General features: G+C 35.5%; 2 protein-coding genes across 3 annotated transcripts; one reads left to right on the forward strand and one right to left on the reverse strand.

Annotated features, from left to right (window-relative positions):
- The first annotated feature begins 9,675 nt into the window (after positions 1–9,675).
- LOC121993218 (triphosphate tunnel metalloenzyme 3-like) lies at positions 9,676–12,565 on the forward strand. Of its 2 annotated transcripts, none has more exons than XM_042547917.1 (2): positions 9,676–10,718; positions 12,385–12,565. In XM_042547917.1, the coding sequence occupies exon 1, from the start codon at positions 10,098–10,100 to the stop codon at positions 10,716–10,718; it is 621 nt and encodes a 206-aa protein (XP_042403851.1). In that variant the 5' UTR covers positions 9,676–10,097; the 3' UTR covers positions 12,385–12,565. The 2 variants fall into 2 exon arrangements, with proteins under 2 accessions (XP_042403851.1, XP_042403850.1); XM_042547916.1 differs by having other exon boundaries at positions 12,394–12,565.
- An 881-nt stretch (positions 12,566–13,446) lies between these two features.
- On the reverse strand, positions 13,447–17,249 carry LOC121990431 (protein MEMO1-like). Its single transcript, XM_042544563.1, has 8 exons — positions 17,112–17,249; positions 16,421–16,505; positions 16,266–16,334; positions 15,137–15,249; positions 14,854–14,965; positions 14,634–14,777; positions 13,918–14,092; positions 13,447–13,842 (listed from the first exon to the last, which is right to left on the reverse strand). Exons 1-8 carry the CDS (start codon positions 17,161–17,163, stop codon positions 13,717–13,719), a joined length of 876 nt encoding a protein of 291 aa, XP_042400497.1. The 5' UTR covers positions 17,164–17,249; the 3' UTR covers positions 13,447–13,716.
- Between the last annotated feature and the right edge of the window lie 2,956 nt (positions 17,250–20,205).

Below are 20,205 nucleotides of genomic sequence, written 5' to 3' on the forward strand. Positions count from 1 at the left end.
TCTGGCCATTTGTTCTAATATACTAACATCTTGCATAATTACATATCATCAGGGAAATCAGTTTGAATTTATCTAAATGCTTTAGTTTTGTGCTAAGCTGATGGGATTATAAGGTTTTTGATTGATGATAGAATTGTATACTTGCTTTATTTATAACCCACTGTGCATATGGATGTTTGAGCTATTCTACAGAATATGGTTTGATTTAAAAAAAAAATGTATCTCGCTTATTTGATTATGGAGTCTATACATCTATTCAGTTCAAAATCCCACCTGACTAGAGAATAAATCCTGTGTGTCTCTCTTGAGTTTATTTGTGCACCAAGTTGAAGTATAGAAGCTTTAGGTTATGTGTTGCAGTTCCTGAAGCTTTTATTGTTATGTTGATACACTAGTGCAATGACTAGCTCAATGCATGTAAAACAATGAATCAAGCATAAGAGATAGACACACCAACACGAAAGAACAACAAATTGAACATGAAAATTGCACACAATATTATGAGAAATTAAGGAGGGTGGAAATGCATTATTAAAATTGAATATCATGTATGGAGATCCCTTTGAAATCTCCTACTGCATTAAACAGAATAAAAATCTCCATGGTAATGAAATTTTAGCCGTGGAGAGTATCAACTTTTGTAGCCTGGATTTTTCGGCATTGGTTAGAAATTATGAGCTTCAATTATTTGGATGATGCTATTGATCTTATCCTTCCATTGATCACTCTTAATTCTACAAATACCTATAAAAGCAGATAAGTCTGGAGTTTTGAGGGTTATTTAGATGATAAAGGACCATTCCACAGTATCATCCATCAATCTTATTCTAGCTGTTTTACAAACATGTAACCATCAATCTTATTCAATAAGAATGTTATTAGCAAAAAACAAGTAATTAAACACATTCTCTTTGATGATAAAGCTGGAGAACATACAATTACAAATGTGGCCAATTAAACTACAATGCATGAGACAAGATGATTCTTTTGATTGAATGAAAAAAAGCCTCTGCCAACTTTAATATCCAATGAAACAGTAATGACTGCTTGCTGGACTTGAACCCAAGGTCATTTAGGCTACGTTTGGTTGGGTGTAATGTAATCTAGCTTGTAATGTAATTAAATTTGTAATGTAATGTAATGTAATCTTGATTATATTACTACGTTTGGTAATGTAATGTATGTAATCTTTGATTACAAAGGTGATTACATTCTTTTGTTTGGTGTCCATTATTTTTTATAAGGAATGTAATTCATATTATTATAAAATGACAAAAATATCCTGTGATCTCTATCGACGGTCGCCACACCTCTGCCGAAGTTTGCGGTAGGCATCGGCAACCAGCTGCCGCCGCCACCGTCGGTCGTCGCAGCAGGCCACCGTCTTCGCATCGGCGGCGATGGGCGACAGCAGGCGGGCGACGACCAGAGGGCAATGGTGGCGGAGGCGGCCGGCGATCGGCGGCCGGCGGCCGACGACCGGCGGCGGCCGATGCCCGGCGGCCGCGCGGCGAAGGTCAGCGGTCGCGCGGCGAAGGTCGGCGACCGGTGGCGGGCGGTGGTCGACAACAGACTAGGGGTATATTCGGCATTTAAACTTTGGGCTGCGTTTGGTAGCCTGTAATCTACCTTGTAATGTAATCCAGATTACATTACAAAGTCGATTATTTTGTTTGGTTTGATTTAAAACTTGTAATGTAATGCAATCTGGATTACAAAGGTAGTGAAGATTTGTAATCTGGATTACAAAGCAAAAGCTATGTAATCCGATTACATTACGAGGTCATTGTTTCACCAAAGTTTAAATGACGAATATACCCCTAGTCTGTTGTCGACCGCCGTCCGCCATCGGTCGCCGACCTTCGTCGCCGGCCGCCGCTGGCGGCCGGCGACCGGCGGCCTCCGCCGTTCGTCGGCAATCGGCCACCACTGTCGTTGCCAATCGTCGGCTGCCGATCGTCGTCCGCCACCGTTGCCCGCTGGTCGTCGCCTGCCTGCCGTCACCCATAGCCGCCGATTGGCGAAGACGGTGGCCTGTTGCGGCGACCGACGGTGGCGGCGGTAGCTGGTTGCTGATGGTTGCCGTAAACTCTGACAGAGGTGTGGCGACCGCCGATAGAGGTCACAGGATATTTTTGTCATTTTATAATAATATGAATTACATTCCTTATAAAAAATAATGGATACCAAACAAAAGAATGTAATCACCTTTGTAATCAAATATTACATACATTACATTACCAAACGTAGTTATGTAATCAAGATTACATTACATTACAAATTTGATTACATTACAAGCTAGATTACATTACACCCAACCAAACGTAGCCTTGGTGAAACAATGACCTCGTAATGTAATCGGATTACATAGCATTTGCTTTGTAATTCAGATTACAAATCTTCACTACCTTTTGTAATCCATATTACATTACATTACATTACAAGTTTTAAATCAAACCAAACAAAATAATCGACTTTGTAATGTAATCTGGATTACATTACAAGGTAGATTACATGCTACCAAACGTAGCCTTAATGCTTTCATGACAGTGTATATTAATAAATTTTGGAGATTATGGATAATTTTCCTCTCAAGGAGATTGGGAATGTGGACGCTAACAAGTAAATCTTTCAATATATTCTTGTTTAGTAACTTTTTAAGAATAATTAGAATAGAAATTCATTCTTAGGGAGATTTAGTTAACAAAAAGAAAAAGTCTAGAAGCTCGATTAATTTTGACATGGAAACAAGTTATTTTCTAGCTCCTTCGTTGCCATGTTGCAGAAGATTTACGGGTTTTTTTTTCAGCTAATGAAGTCACAGGTACAACCCTCGACCATAATGAGTTTGCAGTAAAAAAATTGTCATGGTTCAGATTAAATTTATGCGATCTGATATGAATTTTATGTTATATAATTTCTAAAATAAAAACCCCAACAAAGTCAAAACTAAATATTAGCAGAATAATGACCTCGGGATGTCACATGAGAAAAATAGAGTTGAAGTAATCCATCTTATAGTTATATCAACAATATTCCTGTTTTTTTCCCCTCTCGTAGCTAGGGGTGGGTATAATTCGGTTCAAACCGGAAAAACCGACCGAACCGAAAAATTTTGGTTTTTTTGTTCGATTTTTTCGGTGTTTCGGCCGGTTTCGGTTTAAGTTTTTTAAAATTCGGTTATTCGGTTCGGTTTCCGGTTTTGACTATCAAAAAACCGAAAAAACCGAACCGGCCGTATTATACTTAAAACATTATTTTTATAGATATTTAATCATACAAGTGGATTAATTTCTAATTTTTTATAATATAATAGCATAATCAAATTATATATTTATATTTACTTATTGTTACTGGATAACAAAATTTTAATATTACTTTAAATTCATAATTATTTTAATAAATTGATACTTTTTCTTTGTCTCTAAATTAATATTTGTAGTAGCACAAAATCAATTTAATTCATTGTATAAACCGTATATAACCGACCGTATAAATCGGACCGTATTACATAAAAACCGAACCGTAATAAAATGGTTTGGTTTTGGATCAAAAATCTTTAAAACCGAAACCGAAAAAATAAAATCGTAGTAGGGTAAAACCGGACCAAACCGGCCGATGCCCACCCCTACTTGTAGCAGCAAACGGTAAAGTACCTTCATAATTAATGAGGTATTCATTGGTCATTTTTTAACTGTCGCATAATTTTCCAATTTTTAAATATTGGTTATGAAGAGATGAGTTTTTTTTTTGGATTTAGTTTGGTGGCTGATAGAAAATTTGTATAAATCGAATTGATCCCTTTTAAATTAGCTGGTTTTATATTGAATTATTAAAAAAATAATATCTCTATTTTTGGCTGTCTAATGAGTGTTTTAGAGGATATATTATTTGTTTCATATTTTTCCTATTTATTTCAATTATATAATTTTGTATTTATATGGCAAAAGGTGATTTGTATACTCCCGAGTCTTCACTAATCCGTTCCTAGGTCAACATAGTGGAGGTAAATCACGAGTGACTATTAGTCATTAGTGCAAGTGGCTAAGGTATATGGAAGGTATGTTTGGACGCGCTGAGTTTTAAGATATCATGTGACAACATCTCGTACTTCAACCACCACATGATGGTTACATAATTTTGCATATATAATTTTGCATTTATATGGCAAAAGATGATTCGCTCGTCCTCAGCGCTCTCGTCAATGCGTTCCTAGGTCAACATGGAGAAGGTAAATTACGGATGACTATTAATCATTAGTGCAGGTGGCAAGACATGAGGGAGAGACATGCTCTGACAATAGAAAAAAGATTAGATAGAAAGACCATGGTGATCAAAATAATTTGTGTTCATATGTAGAAGATTGATAATAAAAGTAATATATCTTTTCAGACAATCAATTAAAAAATATCGGGAGTAAAAGTAAGATCTATACATGATTTTAATTGACTTAGAAAAGAAATTATGATAGAGTACAAATGAAAAATTTTAGAAAAGAGAGGTGTTAGCGTAGCTTATATTAAACAAATTAAGGATAATATAGGAGGATGTAACAACTAGAGTGAAGATTTCAAGCGAATTAATTGAACTATTTTTAATAAAGATATGGTTACATCATGGAAAAATTTTAAATTCTATTTTTTTTAATACTAATCATGGACGAATTTACTGTACATATTTAAGACAGTATAGTGATATATGTTATTTGTAAATAATATTGTTTTTGTTGATCAGAAGGAGTAAATGCTAAACTGTAATTTTGACGAGAAATACTAGAATTGAAAATTTTTAATTTTAGTAGGATACAGATTTCTATATAAAATTTAAGTTTAATAATATTAGAATTAATGAGACAATTGTTAAGATAGAAGATGACGTGTTGTCTGTAATTGAGAGCTTTAAGTATTTATGGTTATTTTTGTAAAATGATTGAGGGATTTAGAGAGATGTCTTATATAAAATACAAGTAGAATAATTGAAATTGTTGGGGGCGTTGGCTATTATATGTCATCATAAAGTACTTTTAAAATTTAGAGGGAAGTTTTACAAAATGATGATTAGACCTATTATGTTTTATGAAATTAAATGTTGAGTTATGACTCAGACACATCAGTAGAAGATGAGAGTTATAGATATGAGAATGTTAAGGTAGATATGTGGACATACAAGGATGAATAAAATAAAAAATGCAAGCATTAGAGAAAAAGCTGGAATTACATTTATTGAGAGAAAATTTCAAGAGACAATGTTTAAGACGGTAGAGACATGTATTTAGACGATTAATAAATATTCTAATTAGGCGATGTGAAATTATGACAAATACGCATATCAAACAAAAGAGAAATATCAAAATCTTAACAATAATAAAATAAAATAAAATATATTTAAAAATAAATGATGATATAATTAAAGATAAAGTCTAATGACGTAAAAAGATTTATTTATCTAATCATATCTAATGTGGCAAAAGACGATTCGTTCGTCTCTAGCGCTTCCATCAACTCGTCCCTAAACTAATACGCAGGAGGTAAATTACGGATGATTACTATCTATTATTGTAAATGACCAAGGCATAAAAAAATATATGTTCAGAAGCGTGAGTTTCAACAATAAGATTTCATATGACAATATCCTTTGCTTCAACTACCACACTCTCGAAGAGATTATATCATTATATCTAATGAAATAAGGTTGAGTTGTTATTGTTATTCAGCTATATATTTCATATATTTATATAGAAAAATAAAAAGTCATTTTAACTTCGAAAACGAAGTTAAACTCAAATTTGGCGGGAGATGAATACTGAGGTGGAAGCATAGTTTGTAGAATCGCGATCCTACGTAGAATCGATTTAGGGTCAGGATCGGATCGGTCAGGATCGGATCGTAGAATCGTACGATCCTACCAAAAACTCTTAAAATCTTATCATACATGATTAATAATTAGAAAAAATACTTAAAAAACTCATTTACATATAAATAGATAACTAATTTTGCATATATATGCAATCATTTACACTCAACATCTTAGATTACATTACTACATGTACAAATTTAAATTAACTAGTAATTTAACTACTATTCTCACATAGTAATAATATTTATATTTTCATATCATAAAATGAAAGAATATAAAATTTCTATTAACACAATAATAATAACACATTCAACGTCAAAAATATTTCCTTGATTTATAAGATGATCCAATTTAAAGGACAATAAAGCACCTAACGTACATAACAGAAGTTATTGGATCCTTTGATTCAAATATGAACGTCGAAAATAATCTTCTAAAGATTGGTTGATGTCACACAATACTAGACAATAGACATCCAAAAATTCATCATTTTGGAGGAAAAATGACAGAATATTATTGATAAAAAACTAACTCAAAAATAATTAAATATATGTTTAAATAATTTAAAACCCTAACAAGATGAAAACAATATAATAAAAAAAGATAAAATCTTCTAGGCATCCGAAAAGGATTTAAATAATATTTTTTGGGTTTGAAATAGGGTGGTTAAGGATAAACTTTGAAATTTATTAAAGATCTCTGAACGAGCTTTGATTTAATATATTATAGGCCCCGTGGTTCAATCCGAGTCAAAAGTTATGACCTCTCAAAGTTTCCACCGATCCTGCTCCGATTCTGCTCCGATCCTGTTACGATCCTACCGATCCTGTTCCGATCCTGCTACGATCCTACTGCAAAACTCGATTCTGCACGATCCTGGATCGATTTTGGATCTTAGGATCGTAGGATCGTACGATCCTACGATCCGGATCGCGATTTTGCAAATTATGGGTGGAAGTGATGCTGCAGTGATCTATTGACAAAGGGGTTGAGGGTGGAGTGATTCCGCTTGGACACACGGGAACAAGCACCCGGAGCACTGGATTTTTTTTTATACGACTCTTTCAATGTTTAAATCACTAAAAACCCGTGGTGTAGTGAGTATTAAAAAGCACGAAAGTGAGAGAGTGACCATTAGCCTTTTCTTTCCTCTAGGGATCATAATAAATTGGATTTGGTTTAAAATTTATATTCCTCCTCTCAATATTTATCGAATATTAGATATTCATCTATGTATTCGTATTTATTAAAAAATTGAATATCTTTTATACCAATAATTTTTTTCTTTTCATCTAACTATCATTATATAAAAAATATATTAAAATTAATATTATATATATATTAGTTAATTAAATATTGATATTGAATATTAAGTAGTTCCTCCATAATTTTCTCTATTTAAGTCTAATATCAAATTTTTTATTGGATTAAGAGGAAATTATGATCTCTACTTTTATGGTACATGGACATTTATATTTATAAGATTAAAAAAAAATATTAATCAGGTTGGGTAACGTCGAATCTAAGATGACTGGCCTGACCTTGTGGAAATTTTTTACCGATAAAAAAAAACATGAGATGGTTAATTTGATACTATTAAGTCATCAATAATATTCTAAAAATAAAATGTCTCCATGATACTAAGTTAGTTAGTTAGTTAGATATGATAAATTTATTACAATAGAAATGAGTTTCACATAATCTAAGAACATATTTTGAGGGTGTGCAGATGAATATAATTCATTCTAACAATTAAGATGGTATTTGGTTCTTCTCTAGGAATAGAATTATAGTATTATAGAATAAAATGATCGTATGAGCATATATATCATTATTAAAAATAATATTTCGTTAGTTGAATATTTTTTATCGGAATAAATTTTTTTTTTTTATCTCAGAGGAAAATAAGAGAAAAAAATAGATGTGAGAGAAAGTTAAATATGAAAGAAAAATATGATGAGAAAAAATGATGAGATAGAAAATATGATGAGAAAAATAAAAAGAGGGAAAATATGATAAGAGAAAATGAGGAAAGAGAGTATGTTGGGTGAAAGCATAATGATACATGATGAGGAGAGAGAAAATATGATGAGAGAGAATGAAGAGAGAGAAATTATGATGAGAGAAAATGAGGAGAGAGTGTGTGTAATGGGAGGAATTGAGGAGAAAGAAAGTATGATGAGAGAGAAAGTGTAATAAGGAAAAATGAGAAAAGAGAGTGTGATGGGAGAGAAAGCATGATGAGAGAGAAATTATGATGAGAGAGAATAAAGAGAGAGAAAGTGTGATGAAAAAAAATGATAAGAGAGAGTGTGTGATAAGAGAGATTGAGGAGAGAGAAAATATAATAAGAGAGAAAGTGTGATGAGGAAAGAGAGTGTGATGGCAAAGAAAGCATGCGGCATGTGGCAAAAGGCGATTCGCTCGCCCCCAGCGCCCCCGTCAACCCGTCCCTAAGTCAACACGGAGGAGGTAAATCACGGGTGACTACTAGCCATTAGTGCAAATGGCCAAGACATGAGGGAGGTTATGCTCGGTCACGCCGAGTTTCGACCCCAAGACTTCATGTGGCAACTCCCCATGTTTTAACCATCACACCGCCCATGGGAAAGAAAGCATGATGAGAGAGGATGAGGAGAGAAAAAATATGATGAGAGAGAATGAAGAAAGAGAAAGTGTGATGAGAGAAAATTAGAAGAGAGAGTGTGTGACGAGAGAGATTGAAGAGAGAGAAAATATAATGAGAAAAAAAATATGATGAGAGAGAAAGTGTGATGGGAAAGAGAGTCTGATAGGAGAGAAAGAGAGGATGAGAAGAGAGCAAGTATGATAAAAAAAAATGAGAGAGAGTGTGTATGATGAGAGAGATTGAGGGGAGACAAAAAGTGATAAAAGAGAAAGCTATGAGAGATAAAGCATGGTGAGAGAGGATGAGAGAGAGAAAATATGATGAGAGAGAAAATATGATGTGAAAAATTAAGGAGAGAGAGTGTATAGGAGAGATTGAGAAGAGAAAAAGTAGGATGAGAGAGAAATTATGATAAATAGAATGAGGAGAAAGAAAGTATGATGAGAAAGAACAAAGAGAGAAAAATAATATGAAAGAAAAATTGAATAAATATATTAAGGGTATTTTTATCAAAATCTTAATTTTCATTTTCAATCCCATTAAAATCCAAAGAAAAAGATGAGTTTTATCAATACCTAAATTTTTAAATTTTATCCTAAGATTTTAATTCTATTTTCATGAACCAAATATAAAATTTAAGAATAAATTCATTTTTTATTTCTAAACTCCTAAATCAAATGCTACTCGTCCAAGGATCACATTTAGGTGCTCCTCGGATGGGTCTAGTGGCTAGCGCATGAGGTGTTACTATCATGAGGTCTGAGATTTAAATCTCGGCTTTACCGAGGTAAATACTTTCCTTATGTGCTAGTCACTATTCCAAAAACTAGTAACCGTCCATAATTTATCTCCTCCGTGTTGACCTTAGGACGGATTGACGGAAACACTAAGATAAACATATTCACTTTTTACCACCACCCAAAAATATTAGGCCTTGGCACCATTAATCAACTTCGCCGAGTAACAACCAACTCACGAAGTCTATTCGCCACCGACCAATCCACGATATTTTTTTTACACTTTGTGAAGTGAAGGGTATTTTCTTAAATTTATTTTAAAAATTTTTAATCAAGGACATTTGAGAGGATGGAGGTGAGGTTTATTTAAAATTAGGGTTTATTTTATTTTATTTTTGTTAATTCAGATCCGATCCCAGTAAAATTTAGGTTGGTCATGGGGATAAATATGAAAGACAAATGATTCCTCATCCCGTCCACGTTTCAGCTTTTTCATTCTGGAAATTTCAGCTTGCTTGGTAATCTGCCGCTGGACCTTAGTCCGGAGGGTAAATTAGGGATCTTTTCGTATCTATACCTTCTACGCTGCAAATTGCGGACGATTTCATCAGAGAGAGCCTGAGATGAGAATAGATAGATGAAAGGAGGATGCTGAGGAGGAAGCCGAGCAGGATCCAAGTGAAGGCGGAGGACAAGGAAGAGATCGACGAAGGCCGTCGCAATCGCGCTTCCACCTCCAGTCCACGTCCCAACTCCAGCCCTTGCCCCAATTCCAACCCTCTCCACAAGTTCCTCGATCCCGCCCCACTCGACGCCGCCGCCAAAGCCCAGCGCATCGGCCTCCACCAAACCTAGTCTTAGACCTAGCCCTAACCATGGAGGTCGAGGTCAAGCTCCGCCTCCCCGACGCCGCCGCCCACCAGCGACTCTCCGACGCCCTAGCCCCCCACCACCTTCGCATCCACCTCCAGGAGAATCTCTTCTTCGACGGCGCCTCCGGCGAACTCTCCTCCCGCTTCGCCATCCTCCGTATCCGCTTCTACGATGCCGATGCCCGATGCGTCATCTCCCTCAAGGCCAAGGCCCGCCTCGTCGATGGCGTTAGCCGCGTCGAGGAGGATGAGGAGGACATCGACCCGGCCCTTGGACGCGCCTGCGCCGCTGACCCGTGTCGGCTGTTCGACGCGGCGGCCTCCTCTCGGATCGTGAGGAGGGTTCTCGAGGAGTTCGGATCGGAGGGAAAGATTGGATCTTTTGTGTGCTTGGGAGGGTTCCGGAACGTCAGGGCGGTCTACGCGTGGAGGGAGGGGCTGACGCTTGAGCTTGATGAGACGCAATATGTTTTCGGAACTGGCTACGAACTGGAGTGTGAAACGACAGATCCAGAGAAGGCCAAGGAGTTGCTGGAGAGTTTCTTGAAGGAGAATGGGATACCTTACTCTTATTCTGAAGCATCCAAGTTTGCTGTTTTCCGTGCTGGGAGGCTTTTACCCTGAGTGAGTCCATTTCTTTTCTCATGTTTTAATCCTTGTTTGAAAGAACTCGACCCGTGAATTCTCTTGTGCGTTCTTGTTTATCTGGTTCATTGTTTGAAATGTCTGGACCTCTGCATTTTCCCCAGGCATCCCCCAAATGGGAGCTTTCTAAAATCATGATCCTTGGAACTCATCTTTTATGCAGAAAAACATCACTAAATTCTCATCATTTGAGAAGGAACTAGGGCAAGTAGTGATTAGTTTTTTTTTATTTGATTCAATGTGAGCTATCATTCCAATTTTTGGGATGCCAGTGTATACAGTTACATGTATGGCCACACGAGAGTGCATTGGCTAACATCACATAGACCACATATTTGATTGCATAGACTACCTAATCTTGCATATCGAAACCTACTGCATATAGAGGATCTTAAATCTAATATGTGGTTTGGTTCCCTGTCACAAATATGTGTCCACCTAGGCCACTTTTTAAAACCATGTTTTCTCTCCCTTTCCTGCTGATTTGATCGGAAAAAAACATAATTGGATGGAATTAAATTCATTCCACCAATTTTAAGTCCTTTTTTTTTTTTCCTTTTCCTCTTAATTCCATTCAAGTAAACACAGATTTCAACATTTAGCGCATAAATAATCATTATCCTGAAGGAGAACTGAGATTTGTGCTACTCTGTAGATTTCTCTGTCAAATAACTCTTAGGTATGTACCTGTATTGATTATGGCGCTGTAACACAGACAGAATTCATGATACTTGCCTTTGAGAGAAAATAATTGGGTCCACTTTCGTAGCCTTTCATTGATTTTAATCGAACTGTAAGATTCATGTGATTGACCTCAAGTAATTGGGACTAATAACTTAATGATAATGATTATTTTCAATTCCATCTATTGCAACATCCTCTATTGTCCACTGTGATAACTGCACTGCAAATGGCATATCGCTCAATTCTGGATGATATTCCAGATGAAATGGCACCTCTGATCGAATTGGAGCTACCGTGTATTTGGGTTTTAGATTTGATTTCCAACACATGATTGTTGATATATAACAAACTCTTCTGATAACATAACTTTTAAACTAGTGATTAATAGGTTAAGTTAGCATGGTTACTAGAGTAGCAGGTTCTATTTTTGAAGTAAAGCTATTTAAATCCATGTCTGAATTGAAATTGAGTTTTAAATTTCACAATTAGGGTCTATTTGTTTCAACATTCTATGACCTTAAGACTCATGAAATAGTTCCATGATTATTCAAAACTTCTTTCAGTAAATTATGATCTCTCTTCCACCTCTCCCACATATGATGCAATGGACTTAGGTGATCTATGAAAGAAACTACTCCACTGAAATTTGCGTTCATCTACAACCCACAGCATCATAGATTTCATACATATACATCAAAGTTAATCCCCTTTCTAACACTTTTTTTTTCCTCGAAAAGGCAAATTATCTTACCAGTAGCCAAGGCAATTTTGAGCCTGTGTTTCACTTTAATATTCAAACTTCTTCGTATAACTTAGCTCTTTTCTGGCCACTTAACTTATTTGTATAGCGTAGCTCTTTTCTTGTAACTCGTCAATGCTTTTTCTTTGACAATCTAATTTGAAGTGGCAACGTGAAACCTAATATCTCTGTGCTAAATAAGTCTCCACTTATGCTATTCAGCTTTTGCAGGTTCCGGGTTTGATGGAAGTGATTTAGTGGGATCCCTTTATGATGCTTCGTAGGAAACAGCATCGGTGTCTAATATCTCCATGTAAGCAGATCATTTTATGAATGTAATAAAGTAGACTTGATGGTAAAGATGAAAAAATTGGACTTCAAATTATTTCCAAATTTTGTATTATATTATTTCGGGTCATTTATTCTGAGGCCTTCCTACAAACCATGCATTCTTCCAACTGATATGTTAATTGTGATAAAATATTTTCATTTTTTAAGTCAGTAATTCTCTCAACATTCTATCGTCAAGTTAATTCCTGAGACCCCCTAATCCATGAATAGGTTTTGGTCGAATCAAAATCAGCTGATTCGGTCAGTATTTTATGTTGTTTTAAGATGTTGGTTCATCCATCTTCTTTGACGGGTTCATGCAAGTTGACAAGATCCTTCAACTAATCCCAATTCGCCTTAATAATTTTGAGCTATTTGGCTTTGACCAACCCAACCTGCCCCAACCAATTAACCAACTGCCCCTCTCGATTTAACTTACCAAACTAACTTATTTAACTCACCCAATACAATCGACTCACTTGCCCACTTAACCGTGACTAACCTACCTGACTAACTCACCACTGACGCTCTCGACTTGACTTATCAAACCCACTTGCTTAACTCACCCAACACAATCAACCCACTCGGCCACTTAGCTTGACTAGCACCATTGTTTGATCAACGTTCCCATTACAACGAACACACTCAAGGCCCCTAACAAAACTAGATTGTTATTGATTCATCCTTTCCTATTTGCCTGTGCATACAATTAACTAGTCTACTCAACCTACATAGTTTTTAGAAGGTAATAAATTATTATTTGAAGAATAAAATATATAAAAAATGTTAAACAAGTATTCAATAAAAATCACAATTCCACGGCAATTAATATTTTGAAATTAATTTTACAATTAAATATGGGAATATTAATTTCAAGTAGTTATTCCAACCGAATGCACTATTAGAACTCTGAGAAAAGCCATTTGATGAAGCTGCTTTGCTTGTGAAACAATTGTGCACATCCAGGTTACACGGTTTGTACAATAAGATTGCTCGACACCTTTCATCCTTAGTGTTCTCTTGTAGTTATTGACAACCTAATCCTTTTGATCTATGTTTTTCGATAGCAACATGAATACGGATTATAAAATATCGAATTACACAGCATGGAAAGGGACATACTGCAAGAATAGATTTAGCTTCGTAAAGCAGCAACATTCATGCCTTTCGCCGTAAATATATCATAAATTAGACTAACAAAATTAACTGGCCAGCAAAGACAAATCAGTCATCTAACTTGGCAGCCGCAGAGGCATAGCTAACACTGCTATCTCGTGCGCTCTTGCACTGGCTCGATTGCTCATATTGCACGAAACCAATTTTGATCTTAGCTGAGCAGTTCTTCAACATCTAATAAAAGAAGAGGGCAATAAGATTATGACAAACCAAATCCAAAAAATCGCAAAGGAGAAGCAGCAGCAGTACATGGAGGAAGATGCTGATAGGATGGCGTCCACAGATTGTGTTGCCGTAGTCCTTTAGGTATTGTTTGAATGCATTCGTGTCTCCCGTCTCGATGATGTCCATGCCTAGGTGGTCCAAGGCCTCGATGAATTTATAAATAGGGCCATGCTCCTTGTCGTAGTATGTATACTTGAACCTGTCACAATTGTACATGAGAATCAGCAAAAGACTAATCTGCAAAGGCGATCCCACCATATCGACAGAAGCATGAAATGTTAACAGCTTTAGTAAGGCATTATGCCCCTCAGTCGTTTAGTTATTGTTGGAGGAAATTCTGTTATATGTAGGTTTAGGAACAGGTGAAACGTAAGCTTACACAACTTCTGAATGAAAATAAAACTAGGATGAAAAAAGGGAGATGGTCGATGAAGCCAAAAAGAGTACCGTAGGTATGGAAAAGTCAATAAACACAAGTAAGAAGTAATGTATACAAGTGAAATATATACTGAAAAATTGAAAGGGAATATTGACTTGCAGATAATCAGTTGGTGACAAGCTTTAGCTATTTAGTGTTCTCTTACAATTTATTAGCTAACTTCCAAATAAATAATTAATTAATGATAAAGTACACTTCCAAATGAAACTTTATTAGAATGTTAAGCTAGATTATTAGCTAACTGAGAGATCAATACCCATGATAAATAATGAAAGGCAAAGAACGGTTGCGATTGGCATACCTAGAGCCCCAGTGGCAAAAATCAGATGACACAGAGAAGAAATTCTTGGGATTATCCACATACTTCGCAAGCAATTGTCCATACATGGCTTCATTTTCTGTGTTAAGAGCACCGACCAAAATGGGGACAACTTTCACAGGATAACTGTAAAATGGGGAAAAAGTGTAATAAGCACCCTCCGGGTGGAAAAATTTGGATGATCTCAAGTCAGTATAATTACCCATGAAACACTTTAGCAAGGTAAGGTAAATGCATTTCCATGCTATGTTCTGCCTCATCTACATGAAGATCCATAAGCTCAAACTTTCCTGTTGCCTTAAGCTCATCAATTACTGTACAACAAAGAAAAATGAGAAATGAATATGAAACTCATTCCCTCGTTTAGGCAACAACTAAAGACTGTCTGATGAAAGCATCCTAGTTATTGCAAAGAAGTCTGAATGGCAAATAAAATCTAGTTATTGTAAATAAAATCTGTGCGTTTTATAATATGTAGGTTTTACCTTGCGTATCAACTTGCAAGTCTCCCAAAGGTGTGCTATAAATGGTAGCTCTTGTAAGGGCACATCTTGGAGTATAATAATGGTGCGACGGACCAAGTAGAAAAACTCGTTCACTGAAAAAAATTTGTCCACATGTTAGTGAAATGAAGAACTAGCAAATTGTGACAGAAAGTTGAACATAAGAAAGTATATATTAACACAGATGTCTGACAGAAAATTTAAATATCAACTAAAACATGTCCAGCAGCCAACATTATTATTTAATCTGACTGTCTCTAGATGCAAAATATAAAGAAAACAGAAAGATAGAACATGGATATATGTTACTAACCTAAGCTTGGAATGGAGTCTATGGGCACGAAGATCATTTGAAGACATGTACCTTTTCATCTTCCCATAATCGTGATGTTTTTTTGGAATGCGAGTTTGTTTATACAAGAGAACTAACTGATCTTGTTATTTTGATCATATGAAGACTGTAATTTTTCTGTCTTACAATATCCTGGTCTATTCTGGAATCAGTTTGTTTTGTACAATATAACTAACAGATTTTGTAACTGAGAAGCAAATATTTTGGGAACAAAAGATTCCTGGATTGATCCACCATATTTATCATTATTAAGATAAGTTTATCCAAGACTGAACAAACAACATATCATATCCATGCACTAGAGAAATCCTTACCACAAGAGTATCATCCTAGCAAGATGACTAGAATATTTCCTAAAAATATACTTAAATGGCTCAAACCACATAACTAGTTCAATGGACTATGGAGGGAAATGATCTACCGACGTGGAAGCTCAAATGTGCATTTTGAAAGCTGGCTGCTAAGGCATACAACATTTTCCCTAAAACTATGCATGTCCCAAAACATTGAACCTTGCAATATTGACAAAGGCATATGAAACTACTCCAGTGAACCAAAGACATAACTAAAATTACTATCAAAGATGCAGGATAATGCACAATGATGTCAGATGCCCTAATCAATAGGTTGAGTTACATAACTTCACATTCTAAAAGATACATAGTATGGAGTAGCACAGTAAGATTATAAAATAGCTAGGATAGCTATTATGTAATTACTGATTATCATGGATTTGGTCAAAGAATGTAGAAAGCTTACATGCTCTCAGGGTCGATGTTAGCAAATGCAAAAGCTGCACAACGGCCTGAATACGAGTAGGCAGCATGCCTGAAAGAGTAATATGTATATTTATTTTTCATCTAATCCATCATGACTATTTATCAGAATTATAAGCTATAAAGATGCTGACTTACGGAGCAATTACACCTCTAACATCAGGAGATTTCGTCAGGTGAGTTGCCAGGAGCCATCTCTCAAGATCCTCATCTAGTTTCTTGCCTGATAAGAAAGTCACACATCTATTATATGAAATACATTACATAGCATGCTCAAGTAAAACTTAAATGAACTAACAGATTTCTTTCCAGGAATTAGGGATCAAAATACATATTTCAGAAACAAGATGGAAATTCCGGAGGGAAACTGTAACAGATCATTCAATGCACCTTCGAGAAGATATAGGCCAGCCAGCGGATAATATTACAATTAAGCATCTCAAACTCGACCCGGTACATGAATGGACACTTCACTCACCGTTCAAACCCGTTATCAATAAAAAGAGAAAAGAAAAAATGAAAGAGGTTATTTGATGCATGAATTAAACCTTCAAACTCCCAACTTCTTTTTTCTTCAGCTAAATCGAGGAAATTTCTGGCCTGGGATTCATTGAGAATTTCTGGTGTCTACTTTCTAATATAATCACGTTATGCTACCCACTCCGTCACAATCCTACCAAGTGTTCGCATCTCCAAAACCTTAAAATACTTCATTTCCTCATGAGACCAAAAATTCGATCCAATTTCTACAAAATATTTTTTTAAAAACGAAATTTCCGCAGAAGGATCAACAGATCGAAAACTAGGGAGGATTGGAGGTGAAGCTCACCGTTGTCGGTGTACCAGGATCCCGCATGAGCCGCTCTTCTGATCCTCTCCATTGGAACCCTCCACTAACAGATCGAAGGGAAAATCAATGATCAATCGATCGATCGGCGCAAGAGCAACCCTACTCAATCGCTTTTAGAAAGGCGAAACTACGTAAATATATAAAGCAAACATGATGAGTAGTTTAAATAGAGTTTTTTTCGGCGGTCAGTAAAGGAAATATCGTCAGACAGATCCGATCCAATGTCTCTTTCCGTAACGCGTACGAAATAAACGTTGAGACTAAATAAATATGTGATGTGGCAAGTTGTACTTCGGTCGAAACAGGTTGTATGTTTGAGGGCTTGCATGCGATCAAGATTTCATCCTTGCGTACCACCACGCTTGCACGGCAGTTACTAAATCATGGGGCTTACGTGGCAGAATCGAAGCCCGTTTGAATTCACAATGTTAGTTATCCAGCGTAATTTTTATTAATATATTCATGATATAATAATATACATATATGTTTTTTATTAATTAAGAATATGATAACCTTAAAAATCTATTTTTTTCATCAATAATTATAATTTTTATTAATATTATATATTTTATTATTTAAAGAGGCCAAATGTTCTCTTTCAACTCTACTAACTGTTAATATTTTTTAAAAGCATTTATATAATTTATAGCAATAACTAGGACGAATTTGATTGTAATTATTTAGAATCTCTTTCTTTTTAAAAAAGAAATTTGTGCATAAAAAAGTTGTAGGAATATAGGAGATTTAAATAACATTATACAAATTCAATACTAAAATTGTTAGTGTAATTGTGCTGAGGTAAAAGTTGATCAATTTGACTAAGTTTAAATTAGCTTGAGCTTGAGTTTTGATATTTAACATATATGAAAAAGAAGTCAGTAGGTCAAGGTGTGACCAGATACTTGTTTGAGAAAGTCCTAACTGAAAGTTAGGCAATGGAAAGTCTTAACTGAAGGTTGGACAATAGTAAAGACCTAGTTGAGAACTAGGTAGTGAAAGTCCTAACCAGAGGTTAGGCTATAGTAAGACCTAATTGAAAACTAGGCAATGTAAATCCTAGCAGAGCTAGGCAAATTAAGGAAAGTTCAAATGAGTCAAGGAGGATCATATGTTGGAAAACGAAAGCTCTAACTACGGTTAGGCAAAGGAAAGCCCTAACTGAGGTTAGGCAGGGTAGAAGTCTACCAAGTGACTAGTCTTAACAGGGGTTAGGCAAAGGAAAGTTCTAACTGCGATTAGGTAAGGGAAAGCCCTAACTAAGGTTAGACACGGTGGAAGTTTATCGAATGAGTAGTCCTGAATGGATGTTAGGCAAGAGAAAAATTCAAGTGGATCAAGGAGGACCGTATTTAGTGATCGGAAGTCCTAGTGGGACTAGACAACGAGAAAGCCCTAACAGGTCAAGGTTGATTGAAAGTCATAATGAGTCATAATTGACTTTGGGGTTGGGCAAAGAAATCCTAAACTCGAATTTAGAGTTTAGGGCTAAGCAATTAATTAGCTCAATTGATTAGCCCAAGGCCAATCGATTTGGCAGAGTGCCTAATTGATTGAGACCTACTCTAATCGATTAGGTAAAGTGTCTAATCGTTTGAGAGTGTTTTGCAAAAACACAGTGAGGGTCGGAATCAATTAAGGCAATTGATTCAGCCTTTACCAATCGATTAAGCTAATCAATTGAGGCATTTGTTGCGAGAGAATAGAGGCTTGGTGAATTAATTGAAGCAATTAATTTAGCCTTTCCCAATCAGTTGGGCTCATCGATTGGAGCCTTTATCGCGAGAGAACATGAGCTTGGGAATCGATTGGACAATTGATTAGGTCATTTTCTTTCGCAAATAGAAAATTTCTGAATCGATTGTGGTAATTGATTAGAAGCTACCGAATTGATTGGTATGACTCATTAATCGATTAGGAGTTTGAAAAAGAATTGTTCTGTAAGTTATTGGATGGTCAGCTGACGTGACAATAGATTAAAAAAAAACCTAATTGATTAATAGGTGAAAAGCAATTCGAATAACGTCCATATAAAGGGGAGTTTGTCTAGGATTTTTGCCACCGATTCTTGGGACATTGAGAAAGAAGTGCTGTTAAATTTCCATCCGATCAAGAGACATTTCCATGCAAGAAGATAGTAAGGTAAGCAAGATTTCATTGTAAAGTGTTTACTTTCATTTTCGATTGTATTCTTGTTGTATTTCTCGTATTCGAGATTGTATGAGGTTTCTCTGCCTTCAGAAAATTTCTGAAAAGAAGTGTGTTCATAGTGGAGTTGTATGCATAGTGTGGATCTTTAGATTAGTCAGATCATGGTGGTGGAGACCAAGTAAATTGGAGGTGTTAATATTGTGAAGTCTTCACTTTGAATTTCCGCTATAAATCATCATCGAAGAAGCGAACGAAGTTATTCATCCTCCTCTATGATAATATCTCATGTAATATGAAAAATCTCATAATAGCTTATTAGTTGACTATTTACTCGATAGATAAATCAGTAGGAAAGTCATCTACCTCTAACATTAATTGGGTAAAGTTTATACATCTTAATTATTAAAAAAACAAACAATTATATTGTTGATGGCTTGGCTTGATCTGGACTATAGGAGGGGTAAATAATTGGTTTATAAAAACACAAACAACCTCTTAACAATAGATAATAGAGTAAAGCTCTTTAAAATTCCATATAGTACAATCAATTTACTACTTCAACCAGAATGAAAGAAAAATTTAAAGTAACAATCCCTTGAAAGATTTAAGTGTTGGTGCAAGAAGTCTCAAATAATTGAACTTGTGTTTTAATGTTGGCCAAGAGTTTAAAGTTAAGCCCTTATGATCTAATGTATTTGTTAAATGTGCAGGTAACTTAATAGGAAAGCCCTGGTAGGCTGTTGGTGTTAGAAGCACAACATTTAATCAAGAGTTTTGATGTATGACTAAGGTTAAAGTTAAGTTTGTTGTAATATAATAATTTGTGTCGAGTATGCAGAAGTAAGTTATTTGACAAATGGTAAAGCCCTGATTGGAACCATGCAGTGGCTAAATCCTAATGAAACTAGACAAAGTGAAGTCCTAG

Source organism: Zingiber officinale, chromosome 6B, assembly GCF_018446385.1.
Source record: "Zingiber officinale cultivar Zhangliang chromosome 6B, Zo_v1.1, whole genome shotgun sequence".
Lineage (NCBI taxonomy): Eukaryota > Viridiplantae > Streptophyta > Magnoliopsida > Zingiberales > Zingiberaceae > Zingiber > Zingiber officinale.